The 18,213-nt window shown below is 41.9% G+C and overlaps 1 protein-coding gene across 2 annotated transcripts in view; it reads left to right on the top strand.

The window, feature by feature from the left end:
• Positions 1 to 18,213, top strand: part of SFMBT2 (Scm like with four mbt domains 2) — a 180,678-nt gene that overhangs the window by 109,378 nt on the left and 53,087 nt on the right. For both annotated transcript variants that reach the window (XM_052650792.1, XM_052650793.1), the window contains 2 exons: positions 6,308 to 6,400; positions 7,806 to 7,953. In XM_052650792.1, the coding sequence (XP_052506752.1) occupies positions 6,308 to 6,400; positions 7,806 to 7,953 (241 nt within the window). The remainder of the gene's footprint in view (positions 1 to 6,307; positions 6,401 to 7,805; positions 7,954 to 18,213) is intronic.

Here is an 18,213-nt window from a genome sequence, read left to right as displayed (position 1 = left end):
TATCAAGTAAACATTTCATGCAAAGATGGGCACAATAAAGAGCAAAAATGGTATGGACGTAACAGAGGCAGAAGATATTAAGAAGAAGTGGCAAGAATACATAGAAGAACTATACAGAAAAGAACATCATGACCCAGATAATCACGATGGTGTGATCACTCACCTAGAGCCAGACATCCTGGCATGCAAAGTCAAATGGGCCTTAGGACGCATCACTACGAACAAAGCTAGTGGAGGTGATGGAATTCCAGTTGAGAAATTTAAAATCCTAAAACATGATGCTGTGAAAATGCTGGAAAAGATCAGTTTTCATTCCAATCCCAAAGAAAGGCAATGCCAAAGAATGCTCAAACTACCGCACAATTGCACTCACCTAACATGCTAGCAAGTAATGTTCAAAATTCTCCAAGTCAGGCTTCAACAATACATGAACCGTGAACTTCCAGATGTTCAAGCTGGATTTAGAAAAGGTAGAGGAACCTTAGATCAAATTGCCAACATCCATTGGATCATCAAAAAAGCAAGAGAGTTCCAGAAAAACATCTGTTTATTGACTATGCCAAAGCCTTTGACTGTGTGGATCACAACAAACTGTGGAAAATTCTGAAAGAGATGGGAATACCAGACCACTTGACCTGCCTCCTGAGAAATCTGTAGGCAGGTCAAGAAGCAACAGTTAGAACTGAACACGGAATAATAGACTGGTACCAAATACGGAAAGGAGTATGTCAAGGCTGTATACTGTCACCCTGCTTATTTAACTTATATGCAGAGTACATTATGAGAAACGCTGGGGTGGATGAAGCACAGGCTGCAGTCAAGACTGCTGGGAGAAAGATCAATCACCTTAGATATGCAGATGACACCACCCTTACGGCAGAAAGCAAAGGAAGTGAAAGAGGAGACTGAAAAGTTGGCTTAAAACTCAACATTCAGAAAACTAAGATCATGGCATCTGGTGCCAGCACCTCATGGCACGTAGATAGGGAAACAGTGGTAGACTTTATTCTTTTCGGCTCCAAAATCACTGCAGAAGGTGATGCAGCCATAAAATTAAAGACGCTTGCTCCTTGGAAGAAAAGTTATGACCAACCTAGACAGCATATTAAAAAGCAGAGACATTACTTTGGCAGAGATGGCCAACAAAGGTCCGTCTGGTCAAAGCTGTGGTTTTTCCAGGAGTCATGTATGGATGTGAGAGTTGGACTGTGAAGAAGGCTGAGCGCTGAAGAATTGATGCTTTTGAACTGTGGTGTTGCCTCTGCTCACTGCAACTAAACAAAAGCCCACACACAGCAATGAAGACCTGGCACAGTCAAAAAATGAGTAAATAAAATTTTAAAAAGGAATTTGAAATTTGTAAAATTTCATCCCCAAAAATGACCTAAACAAAGTGAAAGTTACATCTGAGCAGAAAAGGATATGTTTTAAAATTTCCAAGTTCCTTTTTGAAATTTGGAGCTCATGTTTATTAATAAGATATAATCAATAACTCAGTTCAGTTCAGTTCAGTTGCTCGGTCATGTCTGACTCTTTGCAACTCCATTGACTGCAGCACGCCAGGCTTCCCTGTCCATCACCAACCTGGAGTTAACTCAAACTCTTGTCCATTAAGTATGTGATGCCTTCCAACAATCTCATCCTCTGTTGTCCCCTTCTCTTCCTGCCTTTAGTCTTTCCCCACATCAGGGTCTTTTCCAATGAGTCAGTTCTTCCCATCAGGTGGCCAGAGTATTGGAGTTTCAGCTTCAGCATCAGTCCTTCGAATGAATATTCAGGCCTGATTTCCTTTAGGATGGACTGGTTGGATCTCCTTGCAGTCCAAGGGACTCTCAAGAGTCTTCTCCAACACCACAGTTCAAAAGCATCAATTCTTCAACTCTCAGGTTTCTTTATAGTCCAACCCTCACATCCATACATGACCACTGGAAGAACCATAGCTTTGACTAGACGGACCTTGGTTGACAAGGTAATGTCTCTGCTTTTTAATATGCTGTCTAGGTTGGTCATAGCTGTTCTTCTAAGGAGCAAGCGTGTTTTAGTTTCATGGCTATAGTCACCATCTGCAGTGATTTTGGAGCCCAAGAAAATAAAGTCTGACACTGTTTCTAGTGTTTCCCCACCTGTTTGCCATGAAGTGATGGTACCAGAAGCCATGACCTTAGTTTTCTAAACGTTAGTTTTAAGCCAACTTTTTCACTCACCTCTTCACTTTCATCAAGAGGCTCTTTAGTTCTTTACTTTCTGCCATAAGGGTGGTGGTGTCTGCATATCTGAGGTTATTGATATTTCTCCCGGCAGTCTTGACTCTAGCTTGTGCTTCATCCAGCCCAGTGTTTCTCATGATGTACTCTGCATATAAGTTAAATAAGCAGGGTGACAATATACAGCCTTCCCGTACTCCTTTCCCTATTTGGAACCAGTCTGTTGTTCCACGTCCAGTTTTAACTGTTGCTTCTTGACCTTTATATAGGTTTCTCAAGAGGCAGGTCAGGTGGTCTGGTATTCCCATCTCTTTCAGAATTTTCCACAGTTTATTGTGGTCCACACAGTCAAAGGCTTTGGTATAGTCAATAAAGCAGAAATAGATATTTTTCTGCAACTCCTTGCTTTTTTGATGATCCAGTGGATGTTGGCAATTTGATCTAAGGTTCCTCTACCTTTTCTAAATCCAGCTTGAACATCTGGAAGTTCACGGTTCACGTATTGTTAAAGCCTGACTTGGAGAATTTTGAACATTACTTGCTAGCGTGTTAGATGAGTGCAGTTGTGTGGTAGTTTGAACATTCTTTGGCATTGCCTTTCTTTGGGATTGGAATGAAAACTGACCTTTTCAGTCCTGTGGCCACTGCTGAGCTTTCCAAATTGGCGGGCATATTGAGTGCAGCACTTTAACAGCATCGTCTTCTAAGTTTTGAAATAGCTCAAGTGGAATTCCATCACCTCCACTAGCTTTATTCATAGTGATGCTTCCTAAAGCGCAGTTAACTTTGCATTCCAGGATGTCTGGCTTTAGGTGAGTGATCACACCATTGTGATTATCTGGGTTGTGAAGATCTTTTTTGTATAATTCTTGCCACCTCTTCTTAATATCATCTGCATATGTATTCTTGCCACCTCTTCTTAATGTCATCTGCATCCGTTAGGTTCAAACCATTTCTGTCCTTTACTGTGCCCATCTTTGCATGAAATGTTCCCTTGGTATCTCATTTTCTTGAGAAGATCTCTGTTCCTTCCTGTTCTATTGTTTTCTTCTATTTCTGTGCACTGATTACTGAGGAAGGCTTTCTTATCGCTCCTTGCTGTTCTTTGGAACTCTGCATTCAAATGGGTTGATCTTTGCTGTTGTCCTTTGCTTTTTGCTTCTCTTCTTTTCACAGCTATTTGTAAGGCCTCCTGAGACAGCCATTTTTTGCTTTTTCACATTTTTTGGTGGGCAGATGGTCTTGATCCTTTTCTCCTGTACAGTGTCCCGAACATCTGTCCATAGTTCTCCAGGCACTCTATCAGTTCTAATCCCTTGAATCTATTTCTCACTTCCACTGCATAATTGTAAGGAATTTGATTTAGGTCATGCCTGAAAGGTCTAGTGGTTTTCCTTATTTTCTTTGATTTAAGTCTGAATTTGGCAATAAGGAACTCATGATCTGAACCACAATCTGCTCCCGGTCGTGTTTTTGCAGACGTTGTAGAGCTTCTCCATGTTTAGCTGCAAAGAATATAATCAATCTGATTTTGATATTGACCATCTGGTGATGTCCATGTGTAGACTTTTCTCTTGTACTGTTGGAAGCAGGTATTTGCTGTGACCAATAGACATGGATATTTGAGACCAGAATATAAATGACCTGCTTATGGTTGCAAGTAGCCCCTCAAAATATTCAGTTTCTTTCTTTTTTCTTTTTCTTTTTTTTTTTTGCAATATATTAAACAAGAAAGCTCAAGAGTTTTCACATAGATTGGAACAAAACCAGATGGATTTCCATGAGTAAGAAATTTGTGTGCTTGCAACTGAATCCTAGTAGAAAAAATTTAAGTGTAGGAAACCTAAGTTGTGATTCACAAAGGAAAACTTGTTTCTCAACCTTTTTTCACTAAGCTTTATTTTAAAATATTTTATTGTCATCAAGACAAAGTGTTGCTAGCAGTACTTTAATTGTTTAAAAATGTTCATGTCGTTAATATTTTATTTTCATCCCACATGTGACTACATATGGTTTTGATGTGGGTGATATTTCTTAAGTATGAACAGAGGGGAAGATGTTCAGAGGTTCACAGAGGCATACAGGGACTCTAGAAAGAGGAGAGTGTGGTACGTACACAGAGTGATCCCCTCTTAGCCTAGATGCACAGTTTAATTCAGGATGCACTGAAATCATTGACAATAAGGATTTATTATAGAATCCACAGCCTTGGAGAGAGAAGATTGTCTGTGGACCGCATTTCTGTCCAAGACTTAATGCTTTATTCCTAAGGAGCAGAAGGTACCTCTAGACACCTATGAGTAAAATGGGGCAGCAGGTTGTTGGCGGTTGTTCCGATGCCAAGTCATGTCCAACTCTTTGCGATCTCATGGACTGTAGCATGCCAGCCTTCCCTGTTCTCAGTCTCTCCCAGAGTTTGCTTAAACTCATGTCCGTTGAGTCCGTAATGCTATCTAACCATCTCATCCTCTGCTACCCGCTTCTCCTCCTGCCCTCGGTCTTTCCCAGCATCAGGGTCTTTTCCAAAGAGTCAGGTCTTCATATCAAGTGGCCAAAGTATTGAAGCAGGTAAGGGACAGTTATTAGTGAAGGGTTCCTGTGCATTAAAAGGTTTCCACCCCAGCATTGGGAGTTGTGATTGAGCAACCTTCTGGTGGGGCTTGGAGCCGAGACAGGGATGGATGTGAAATTGGCTGAAGACTTCAGGTCAGTGGTCAAGGTCACACGGAGAGCTTGGGACGAATTAGACATTTGGGATTAAAATATACGCGTTACTGTGTATAAACTAGATAGATAACAAGGACCTACTATATAGCACCAGGAACAATATTCAATTTCTTGTAATAATCTGTAATGGAAAAGAATCTGAAAAAGAATTCACATGTGTTTGTATGTGTAACTGAATCACTTTACTGTACACCTGAGACTACCACAACATTGTAAATCAACTATACTTCAATAAAAAAATTTTTTAAATCCACTTTACATTGGCAGATCAAAGGAAGTCATAGATCCCCAGCTGCGTTTGTACTTCTCACACCCAATTGATGTATTTAGAAACAGCAGGATTTACTTGCAGCACTTATTTCCTCAGGGACAGCCTGCAAAGACATTTATTTATCCACTGCTGTTTATAAAGACCGTGAGTTACGAGGTGACCTCCATCTCGGCAAGATAAATCCTGGTGGCCAGAGTCCCACCAGCCTCATCTGTTGCTGGGTAGCTGAAGCAGTGACTGAAATGTGTTTTCTTGAGAAGGCAGGAAGGCTCTGCTCACACACACAAGGCTTTGGTGAATTGTCTATAAAACTGCCAGACACCTATTAAGTGGGGGGTGTAGCTCATCTTTATAGAGCAGGAGGCAGGTTCTGATTGGGTGCTGGGCTGTTTCGGGGTGTGTTGTCTCCACTTTTCCAAGAACCACTATCAGTACCCATCACTGATACTGAATGCAGAGAAGACAAGCTGTATCCCCCCACCAGATCCTCCCCGAAGCCTGCGAAGTAACTCCAGTAGCAAGAGGCCGCCTTTTCCAAGGATGCCCCTGCTGTGTTTTAGATGACTGGTTGTTTCCATTACTGTGCTACATGTCTGTCCATGATAGGAAAATCAAAGCCATGTGGTGTGTTTTTTTTTAAATTGTGTAGTACAAAATTTCAGTATGGCCACCAAGGCTTGTTTCTCCCTTGGAAAAGCAATGAAGCCTGCAGAAAATAATTAAATACATGATGAAGTGAAGCAAAAGTCGCTCAGTTGTGTCTGACTCTTTGCAGCCCAATGGACTGTAGCCTGCCAGGCTCCTCTGTCCATGGAATTCTCCAGGCAAGAATACTGGAGTGGGTTGCCACTCCCTTCTCCAGGGGATCTTCCCAACTCAGAGATCAAACCCAGGTCTCAGACGTTGCAGGCGGATTCTTTACTGTCTGAGCCATCAGGGAAGCCCCAAACACGTGATGTCTTGCCATAATTAGAGGCTGGAGAGGGTTAATTATTTCAGTCTGTTGTAGGTCGCCCACTAAAACATTCAAAGCAAGCATCCGGACAGTTACCGAGTTAATTTACAATCCAAGGTCTTTTTAACAGTCTCAGTCTTTTCCCTGCAGGACCATGCAGATTTGAGAAGCCATTTCTTCACAGTTGGGATGAAGCTAGAGACCGTGAACATGAGTCACATTTGCCCTGCATCCGTGACCAAGGTGAGCATCCCTCCCCTGCTCCTGACCTCCACCTCTGGAGTGGATCACATTGTAAGTGTTTCTATTCCCAAGCCAACCCGAGGGAATAGGCTCAGTGCCACGTAACCCAGGAAAGAGGGCTTCCTCTGCAGCCCAGCCCTGTCTTAAGCTCCCGTTTTGGTCACTTACATCATGGAGCGAGTTTGATCAGGTGTCTCCTCTTGTAATGGGTGGGTGAACGTCGGTTGCCCTCTGATAGTACAGAATGCAGACGCTTGTGTCCTAGAGGAAGCTGCTGACAAGAAACTGAGTTTATAGCAGTGAACTCAACCACTGAATATGTGCCACCTTCTCTTATTAACCGCATGATACTGAGCCTACCATTTGTCTGTGCTCATGAAAAGAACTGCTGATAAGTTTGCATACGTAGTATTTGTACTAATAATTGGGCTCCTCCTGCCACACTGATTATAGCCCATGTGATCTATTTTGAAAATACTTGCAAATGGTGATAAGCAAAGTCCTGTTTCCGGAGTGAGGGGGCAGAGAACACTTCACTTCCTTTCTTTCATCTGCTTTCACTGATTAAAGGAAAAGTCATACATCTACAGTTCTCAGATTTAAAATGAAAGCATCATTTCATGTAAAGACATTTTCATTAACCAGCTGATAGTCTTTTAAGATTATAATTTCCCTTCCCCATCAAAGACGTCTCAGTCAGCTCACCTATCCTCACATCTAAAGTACGTGTTTCTACTTTAAATACACACACACACACGTATACACACACATACACACACACACAATTTATTGGAGGAAGAAATGTCAACCCACTCCAGTGTTCTTGCCCAGTATGTGTTTCTACTTTAAATACACACACACACACACGTATACACACACACACACACACAATTTATTGGAGGTAGAAATGTCAACCCACTCCAGTGTTCTTGCCCAGTATGTGTTTCTACTTTAAATACACACACACACACACACACGTATACACACACACACACACACTATTTATTGGAGGAAGAAATGTCAACCCACTCCAGTGTTCTTGCCCAGGAAATTCCACGGACAGAGGAGCCTGGCAGGCTGCAGTCCATGATGTCACTTAAGAGTCAGACATGACTGAGGGACTGAGCATATCCACTATTTATATCATTTTATAAATGGTGGAAGAATCCAGCACATTTAGATTCTAGCCAACATGGGTTTTAGTTCCATTAGTATGACCGAAATGATCAACTTAAACTTTTTCATGACTGGACCACTTTAAGAGTATGCATTGAAACAGCAGGTATTGCTGTGACCATTTGGGTGAAATATATGTACTTCACTTGAAAGCTGTGCCAGTCTTCCTCCCAGCATTATTTGTTCATCTCAAGGAATTAACCCCGGGCACTGTTGTCTTTTCTTTCAGGTTTTTAACAATCACTTTTTTCAAGTGACGATTGACGACCTCAGACCAGAGCCTAGTAAACTCTCGATGTTGTGCCATGCGGACTCTCTGGGGATCTTACCAGTTCAGTGGTGCCTTAAAAACGGAGTCAATCTCACCCCTCCCAAAGGTTTGTGTTTTGTGAAAACTGACAGCGTTTGGGTGGTTCAGGAGGACCCGTATTGTCAGCAAAGTGATGCCTTTGTTGATGTGGAGACGTTTATGCCATAAACATTTCGGACGCAGTGGGGAAACAGTGTGTTTCTTGGTTAGCTTGACATAGGGTCTGTTACAGCTCCTTCAGGCTTCCCAGGTGGTGCTAGTGGTAAAGAACCTGCCTGCCAGTGCGGGACACAGAAGAAATGCAGGTTTGATACCTGGGTCGGGAAGATGCCCTGGAGGAGTACGTGGCAACCCACTCCAGTACTCTTTCTTGGAGAATCCCATGGACAGAGGAGCCTGGCGGGCTCTGAGGTCACACAGAGTTGGACATGGCTGAAGTGACTTAGCACACACACGTGTACACACACACACAGCTCCATCCCCTGGGGAGGCATGTGACCCTGGGCTCCTCTGTGAAACATTGCTACGCTTCTGTTACTGTACAATTGACAGCTGTGTTTCTGCTGTGTGGTGAGAGAGGGTACAGAATTGCCAGGTGATTGGGATTAAAAACTGGAACGTGTCTGAGCTGTGGCTTTAAAAAGGCAGCAACCTGCTAACGAAACATTTCTCTAAAACGGTATTTCCAATAAGTTGACTTTTCCCTAGAGCCCAGTTGCTCTCAGATTTTTAGCACTTTGTTTCCATAAGACATGACAGTAATTAAGTTGGGAACCAGGTTGCATTCAAGTCCTCTTGAATTGAGACCCATAAACCATAGTATGACTGAGTACCGTGCTGTACTTTACAGATGTGATTTCTTGTCCTTGTAATTCTAAGGTTTTTCCAGGGAGGATGCAGAGAGATGAAAGGTGAGAAGATGGATAGGAAAAGAAGGGGAATGAAGGAAGAGAAAAAAAAAACAAGAATAGAGAACTTAAGTTCTGGGGAGATTTTGACAGATAATCTCAAATGAAACAGGGCTTTTGTGCTCATCTCTTCAGATCTCCGGAGACTGGGTTATGTGTACATCAGTCATGTTGGTCCTCACTTATTGTGGAATGACTATACTTTGCTGGGCTTTTATCCTAATTCATCCTCCAGTGTCAGCCCCGCGGAAGAGATGCTTTTGAATTATTTCCATCTCGGCCCTTGCTTCTTCTCATTGACGTTCTGCAGTAATGGAATTCAGCCTGATTATAATGTTTCTCCAAAACACTGCTTCCAATGTTTCCAGTGCCAAATTCATCGAGTCCTCAAAATGAGGATTTCCCTACAAGGAGACTTAGTTCCAGGGAGTTTATGTAACCTCCCCAGGACCCTACACTTAGTAACAGGACAGGCGATCAGGCTGCTGATTCTTTGCTCAGTTATGGGTGGTGAAGATTAGGATCCCGTGGCCTCTGTTTTTGTGTCCATTTGGGTGCCTGTGGATGACTCTGCAAATCAGTGTGCCTCAGTTTTCAAGACTGGTAAATGGGGGCACCCCTGGTACTCCACAGATATTCTATAGCAGGGATCCCTGACTGCCGGGATCTGATGCCTGATGATCTGAGGTGGAGCTGATGCAATAATAATAGAAATAAAGTGCACAATAAATGTAATTCACTTGAGTCATCCAGAAACCATTGCCCCACCCCTGGTTCATGGAGAAACTGTCTTCCATGAAACCAGCCCCTGGTGCCAAAAAGGTTGGGGACCTCTGCTGTATAGAATCAAAGAGGTGATACAAATCCCAGTGTTCTTATAATTCTTTACGTGACAGTACAAGTTCTGTGTTGTGTGTGTGCATGCTAAGTTGCTTCAGTCGTGTCTGACTCCTTGCTATGCTGTGGACTGTGGCCCACCAAGTTCCTCTCTCCATGGGGATTTTCTAGGCAAGGATGCTGGAGTGGGTTGCCACGTCTTCCTCCAGGGGATCTTCCTGACTCAGGGATCGAACCTGCATCTCTTACGTCTTCTGCATTGGCAGGCGGATTCTTTACCAGCAGTACCACCTGGGATGCCCAAGTTCTATGTTATGAACCATCTACTGGTTCAGGCAAGAGAAGTCTTTTCCTTCTGTGAAATGTCAGCAGCTGGCCAGTTGTAGAGTTGGAAAGCCCTCTGGCCATCTTTGTTTCTTCCCAACTTCTAATCAAAGTGTGTGTGTGCAGATGAGTCTGTTGTCATTGAAGAACAATGTCACAGATATCTAAAATGTGTCTTGGTTGGACTTGAAAAATTTCGAGTTTGTTCCTAGCAAAATAGGATCTATTTAAGAATTTTAAAAAATGAGTTGGGTATTTCCTCACATAGTTTAAAAAAATAGGAAAAACATTTAAAACATCTGCATTTTGGATGTTTGATTGATGGATGGTAGAGGTTTAACATTTACCAGGGTCTTGAGAATTTTTAAATATGTTTCCAAAAAGAGATTATTCACATAGCTTGGAGCTTTACTAGTAAAATGGATGTGCCTATTTTGATAATTGCATTTTATGATACTAAGAAAATTGTTTTATATTAATATGGTTGAACTCTTAAATGTGCAGTGAAATGATGGTACAAATTTTTTTATAATATTAAATATTTTTTATATCTTAAGCTTTTTATACCTACCCTTAAGCCATAATTATGACTTCTCTGTCACCTAAGTATTGGTGATTTTTGGTAAAATGACATTGTCTTCATGTAGTCTTCCAGACAGTTCCTTCCACATTTGAAATTGAAGCATATCTTTTCTAGGAGGAATGTTTCTCTATTGGTATTATGTATCATTTGTAAAATACTGAGTAATGGTGATTAGTATCTTCCAATAAGAAAATCTCAGTGATAATCATTTTTTAAACCCTTAAAGCAAGAAGTGATCTATCAGTAATCTTTCAGTTCAGTTCAGTTCAGTTGGTCAGTCATGTCCAACTCTTTGCAACCCCATGAATCGCAGCACACCAGGCCTCCCTGTCCATCACCAACTCCCGGAATTTACCCAAACTCATGTCCATCGAGTCAGTGATGCCATCCAGCCATCTCATCGTCTGTCGTCCCCTTCTCCTCCTGCCCCCAATCCCTCCTAGCATCAGGGTCTTTTCCAATGAGTCAACTCTTTGCATGAGGTGGCCAAAGTACTGGAGTTTCAGCTTCAGCATCATTCCTTCCAAAGAAATCCCAGGACTGATTTCTTCTAGGATGGACTGGTTGGATTTCCTTGCTGTCCAAGGGACTCTCAAGAGTCTTCTCCAACACCACAGTTCAAAAGCATCAATTCTTTGGCACTCAGCTTTCTTCACAGTCCGACTCTCACATCCATACATGACCACTGGAAAAACCATAGCCTTGACTAGACAGACCTTAGTTGGCAGAGTAATGTCTCTGCTTCTGAATATGCTATCTAGGTTGGTCATAACTTTCCTTCCAAGGAGTAAACGTCTTTTAATTACATGGCTGCAGTCACCATCTGCAGTGATTTTGGAGCCCAAAAAATAAAGTCTGACACTGTTTCCACTGTTAGCCCATCTATTTCCCATGAAGTGATGGGACCAGATGCCATGATCTTCGTTTTCTGAATGTTGAGCTTTAAGCCAACTTTTTTACTCTCCTCTTTCACTTTCATCAAGAGGCTTTTGAGTTCCTCTTCACTTTCTGCCATGAGGGTGGTGTCATCGGCATATCTGAGGTAGTCTTTAGGGGTTGTCTTTTGGCTGTAGGACTGTTGTCTTGAGATGGTAGAGCTCTTACATATAATCCAGTAAGAAGAAAAGCAAAAACTTATATAGGTTTATAAATACGAGTAGATACTTAATGATAATAGAATCATGCCTTTTATGTGAACTCATCATAAGAAGAGAAATGCCCAGTAAAGTCATACTGAGATGGCACGGACTTCTCAGATGAGGTGGGTATCCAAAAGAGAAAGGAAGAAGCAGGTCTGTTTGGATGGAGTATGGAGGGACAGGTTCTCTCAGACTTGCTGGCAGGAATGCAGGTAGGTGCCAGCTGTATGCAAGGCAGTTTGGGAAGTTTTACCAAAATTACAGATGCATTTAGCTGTTGACTTAGCATTTCCACTTCTGGGAATTTCTCCTAAACTTACAATGTACTGATAATATGCATAGAAGTTTGGTTATTTTTGCAGCATGATGTGTAATAGCAAAAGACTTGGGAAAATCCACATGTCTCTCTGTATGGGGTTGGTTAACTCAATTTTAGGTGTTTATATAGTGAACACTGTGCAGCTATTGAAAAGAATGAGGCAGATCTCTCCATATTGACCTGAGATGCTCTACAGGGTGTGCTGTGAGTGGTCTGATCAGTGGGTTACAGTACCATGCCTTTATTGCTAGAAAAGAGGCTAGAAAGGGTGTATATTGTTTCTTTATGTATTGCTGCGTTGGGTCTTGGTTGCAGTGAGCAGGTTTTCCTCTGGTTGTGCAGCACGGGTCTAGTTGCTCTGTGGCATTCGAGATCCTAGTTGAGCCCACATTCACCTGCATTTCTTCACCACTGGATCACCATGGAAGTTCCAGGATGTGTATTTATGTTTGCACATATTCTTGTAAAGAGAGTCTGGAAGATTATCTAAGAAATCAATGAAAATGATAACTTGTATTTGGGAGCCTAGGGTATGGAGGTGGCAACCAGGGCAGCCAGGAACCAGACTTTTAACAGAATAGTTTTTAACTATTTTTATTTTTTATTTTCTCTTTGCTCTACATGAATGTTTTATTTATTCAAAAATGATTATATATTATTATAAAAGGGTTTTTATAACTGAAAGTGGTACTAGAGATTATCTCATCACCTCCAATCATTATATATGTGGGGAAATTGAAGTTTAGTTGTGTTAAATGGTTTTTTAAGTTTTTAATAAGTCTTGGGGCTGAACTTGGCATAAAACTACACTCTTAAGATGCCAAGTTGAATGTGTTTTCTGTGTAACCACCCTTTATTGCTGTTTTCTCTCCCTGATACTTTGTAAAATCCGCCCTTCTCAGTAACTTGAGGGCATTTTGGTGGCCTTATGCAGGGCTGAGCGATGTCAGTGGACCATGACTTTCCCCTGACTGGAATGGTCTTTGGGTCAAAGCATTTGGAGAATTTCAGCTCTAGGGAATAAAGTTCCAAATGTTTGCAGTTATAACAAAGATACGGCTTTAATTATTGAACTCCCTCACCACCTGGGGCTTCCCTGGACAGAGGAGCCTGGCAGGCTACAGTCCATGGGGCCGCAAAGAGTTGGACACAACTGAGTGACTAACACTTAACACCACTTGGGGACACCATATTGACTATGTATTTACATGGTCATATGTGTAGTAAAGTGTTTTTATTTTTTTAATTAAAGTGAATTAAAATTGAGAGATGCTGGTGGTCTCGGTAGCGGTGATTTTATGGTTGCTTGAGATAACTTGTTATGTGCCTTATATATCAGCATCTAATCTGGCAATCACGCTGTTGGATGCTTTCCAGCACCCTTATTTGCTTCAATAATGTATGAAAGTTTGTTGTTTTTAACTTGAATTCTGAGAGTGTGTAGGATTTGTTATTTTTGTTGTGGTTGTTTAGTCGCTCTTTGCAACCCAATGGGCTGTAGCAGCCCACCAGGCTCCTCTGTCCATGGGATTTCCCAGGCAAGAATAGTGGAGTGGGTTGCCGTTTCCTTCTCCAGGGGATCTTCCTGACCCAGGGATCGAACTCCCGTCTCCTGCATTGGCAGGCGGATTCTTTACTGCTGATTCTTTACCATGGAAGCCCAAGATTTATAATACATGTTGAAAACGAGTTCGTATGTGTTCTTGTCGGTATGTTTTCCATGAAAGCATTACATTGTTTAGATTTCTGTTAGAACCATAAACACTGCATTGAATTACAACAGGTCTAAATCCCAAAAGACAGTAATGCACTCATTCCCCAGTGTGAAACAGCTAATGAAACAAGACACCTGGTGATGCAGGAGATGTGCAGACAACATACGTCCCTGCTCACATTATTTTGACTCCATTCCTATTTAAAAAAATCGGTCGCCAGATTCCAGATATAAATAGTCTTAGCTAGAATGGGTCGAAATTTTTTAGCGTTGTCTCCATTTGAGCAGGTGCTTTCTTCCTAAGCAAAGGACAGAATCTTGGCAATTTCACTGCATTCATTGCAGCCCAACAAACAGCGTTTCAGTGTTATAGCCACTTTGAAAGGGGATCAAACAAATAAATCAAGAAGGGAAAAATGCATATAGGTTATCAACCGTGACTTGCTGTGTTTAAATCATTTCATTAACCTCCTTGATGCATAACATCCAAGGTTAGGCACAGAATCACACCCCCCAGGGGATCTTTGCAGAGCATGTGAAGCCTGTATATTTCTGCTGTAAAATGTGCAAGCAAAAGCTGCTGCCTCTGCTAAGTCGCTTCAGTCGTGTCTGACTCTGTGCGATCCCACAGACAGCAACCCACCAGGCTCCCCCGTCCCTGGGATTCTCCAGGCAAGAACACTGGAGTGGGTTGCCGTTTCCTTCTCCAGTGCATGAAAGTGAAAAATGAAAGTGAAGTCACTCAAGTAAATCAATTATCTTTGTACTTCGTCTCTCCTATTTGGCCATCTTAGTAGACACAGAACACAGTTTAAGAAGTAGAAGTGTTTTTCAATGATTATTAAGATGCACGGTGATGAACCCTAATTGGTATTCTCTTTTCCTCAGACATTGACTGTCGTCTCCTATTTCAGACATTCCAATGGGGGCAGAAAATAATAAACACACTCATGGACCTCCCACCTTGATTGAAAAGAGGGCTACCATTTTGCCATATTTGATTCTGCTTTTTAAACAATGAAATAGAGCACTGTAGGTATTATTGGGGACCCAGTCGACCTTGACTCTTCTATTTCACACCCGCATGTGATCTGTCGTGAATCCAGTCCATATTCTCAAGTTCTGACTTGGTGCCATCATGACCGTGCTCATCCTGGTTGCCGTCAGGTCTCCCCACTCTTTGGGGGGATTTTTAACATCTGAAAACATTCCTGATTGTTGCAAGCTAAGCATCCCTCTTGCTCACCTATCCCTGAATTTACTCTGTTCTTCAAGATTCTTAAGCTAGTTTTGCCTTTGACAGTTGACATTTATACGATATCAGATTCCATCCTGGGGACATATCTATATCTCCTAACATTGTTTATGAATCAGAATAACACTTTGAGCCTGACTCCCTACTTAGGGGTGTGCGTGTCACACTGTGACCTTCCATGCATTAAATACTTCTCAACATTTATTCTAAAAGATAAGGACTTTGGATAAGGCTGGTGTTTATACTAACTGGACTTGTTTCCCTTCTCCATCTTTCCTTGTTTTTCTTTTTTCTTTTTCTGTGCTATTCCCTGAATGTAAAAACAGATTAATTCAATTGGAAATTAATGTGTAAATTTTCAAGATTGGCCGCTTGAAAGGTTGTGAAAATGAATGTCAACTGAAAATATGGAGGGAGGTAGTGGATTTCGAAGGCAGGGATTGCTCTTTTTTAAAAAAGAACACAGAATAGGAGCTTTTACTCCTGTGGTCCCTTTAAAAAAAAATTTTTTTTTGAGAGAGAGAGAAATATTTTTTTAAAGCCTTGCCCTTCCCCCCAATCCCAAGTCACTGGCAAGGGACAGAAGACCGCCATGATTGCCTCGGGGTTCACTTCCTGGCGGTGGTGAGAGAGGTAACTTTCTCTTGTAATTGGATACAGTCCAGATTCTGTTAGTAAAGGAGAAGTGGAAGGCTGACCCATTGTATTACTGAATTGGTTGGTGCTTTGATTATTTTTTAAAATAGAGCAAAGATGCTATGCCTTCAACATGTTTTTATTATTGAAATAATTCATGAACTTGAGTGAAAATTTAGACAACGCAAAGAGGTAAAAGAAAAAGTATCTAGAAGTCCTACCACTCAGATAATTATTTTGCTATTTCCTAGTAAGTTTTTCTTACATTTCCTCTAGTCCTTTTCTTTGCATATTTTAATGTCAGTTTAATAATTTTGTATATGGTTATAGCAGTCTTTTCATCTAAACTCACAATAATCATTTTTTCATGATTTTTTTTCTAAGTAAACTAGGTGCAGTTTTCATGCCTGCATGAATTTCCACGGACTCAGCTAAGTTTCATATTATTTTCTGTTTTTGGATGTAAAAATGTTTTTTTATCCTCAGAATTATCACTAATAATGCCATTGTATCTTCATGTATCACATTTTATAAGTTTGAGGGGGTTTGTTTCTATGGGCTACATTCCCAGAAATGAAATAGTTGTGTCAACGTTCCTGGACGTTTTTACTGCTGAGTTCTATTTCAGAAGAATTGTCCACTTGCACAGCCAGTAGTCAATGTTTGCAAGCGGAGCTGTTCTGTGTCAATTAATTTGTATCATAAGGAAATGGGTCATTGACCTGTTTCCTTCTGGACCTGTAACAGTTGGAACTTCATACAGAATAAACACTAATTAAAGCTTAAATAACCCTAGTGGTGAAGGTTCAACAGTCTCTGATGGCAGCTCATTGCAAAATTTAATAGCCCAGGGGGTTTTGATTTCCTTTTATTTTCTTTTCCTCTCTGCTGTTTTCCTCCCTCCTGGGTTTAAAACATGCTTTCCTGGCTGCGGTTAAGCCTTAGTACTTCTTGTTCTGTCTTTGTTGATTAATGAGTATAATTGACCCCTGTTGTCTCTATTATACGAGCCACAGCAGTTTGTTTTTTAATGTAGCAGTTATTTTCTGAGCTGTCACAAAAATGCCTTACAAAGCGAGCTCATTATCAGTTCTAAGGAGAAGAATTTCAAGTGAGACAGTGAATGAAGGTCTCTTAAGAGAAGGAGGAGGAGGAGAAGTTGAAGCTGTTCAAAGGTTCAAGAAAAGGAGAGAGTTCTGGGGGCAGGATAACGACAACGACTTATTGCTCGGGTACCCAGCAAAACTTGGATATATCCTGAAATTAGTAGAATAAAAATCACTCCCTGTAGAGTCTTGGCAACTGGGTATAGAAGGACTGATTGCAGGTCCAAGAAACCTTGAGTCCAGCGTTTATGGAGAGGATTGAAATCCATTAGAAGTTGGTGGTTATGAATGTGATAGAACACCCAGGTAAAAGTCTATCTTTTCGAGGAGTAGAGGAGATCTGTTAAGTTGGAAAGTTTTATCTGAACAAGATGCTAACCAAACAGAATACCTAAATTTAATGTTCTTTCAGAAAATGGTTTGCTATTCATTTGTAAGTCCCCCCCCCCCCCCCCATTTCTCCCTTCTCCCTTTACCCCACGATCTTGATGAGATTTTCCATTGCTCACAAACTGACCCAGAGTGCAGCAGAGATCCAGGGAAGAGAAACAGAACGAAAGGAGATCTTGGCTTTAACACAGCCAGTCCGCCCTGGCCCTGAGCAAGCAGGGCCCTTCTGTTGCGGGGCTCAGCTTGTCTCCAGCTGTTCGGGTGCGAGCTCTTCTGGGGAATGTCTTGCTGTGGAACCTCTCTTCAACCCGTTGCACTTTTCTCTAGGAGAAGAGATGGAAATTCACCACAGAGGGAAGGGAGAGTGTCCTGAGTGGCAGTAATAAGTAGTACTAGTGGCTCTGAGCCAGGGAATGCTGCAGCTAGAGGAGACGTGGGGCTTCTCTGGTGGCTCAGTCAGTGAAGAAGCCACCTGCAGTGCAGAAGGTGCGGGTTCAGGCCCTGGGTTCAGAAGATCCCCTGGAGAAAGAAATGGCAACCCACTCCAGCATTCTTGGGAAAATCCAGTGGGTGGGGGTGACTGGCGGGCTGCAGTCCATGGGGTTGCAAGAGTTGGACTCGACCTGACGACTAAACCCCCACCCGAGGAGACTTTGACGATCGTTTCTTCCTTTTGTGGATTAGCAGGTAGGGAAAGTCAGGTACGGAAGCCTTAATGTACTCTGACCTTGGTTCATTCCAGTCCCGTTAGAACTGGGTCTTAATCTAGGTCTCCTTTCTGGTTCAGTACTTTTTGTTTAGCGAGGGGATGTCTCACCAGCTTTTAGTGACTTCTCACCAGCTTTTAGGCATCTTTTGGTAAATTCTTCCATTCTTATATATTCATGCAAGGATTTGATCCAGCACAGTCCCAGAGAAAGTACTCGAAGTGGAAGATTACCTTGATGGTAAAGAAACTGGCAGTGCCTTACTTAAGACACATTTTGTTTTGCTTATGAATAGTCAGAAGAAAGTTGATTTGGTTGCTTCCAGAAACCTCTACTGCCAGAGCCCTCTGGCTGGAGGGGCAGCTCTGGGGGGAAGGGCTTGTGGAAGAACGTGCAGAACATCTTCATA

This window comes from Budorcas taxicolor, chromosome 13, assembly GCF_023091745.1.
Source record: "Budorcas taxicolor isolate Tak-1 chromosome 13, Takin1.1, whole genome shotgun sequence".
NCBI classification, from domain to species: Eukaryota; Metazoa; Chordata; class Mammalia; order Artiodactyla; family Bovidae; genus Budorcas; species Budorcas taxicolor.
Note: the sequence above shows the minus strand (reverse complement) of the source record. Positions and strands in the feature narration are given on the sequence as shown.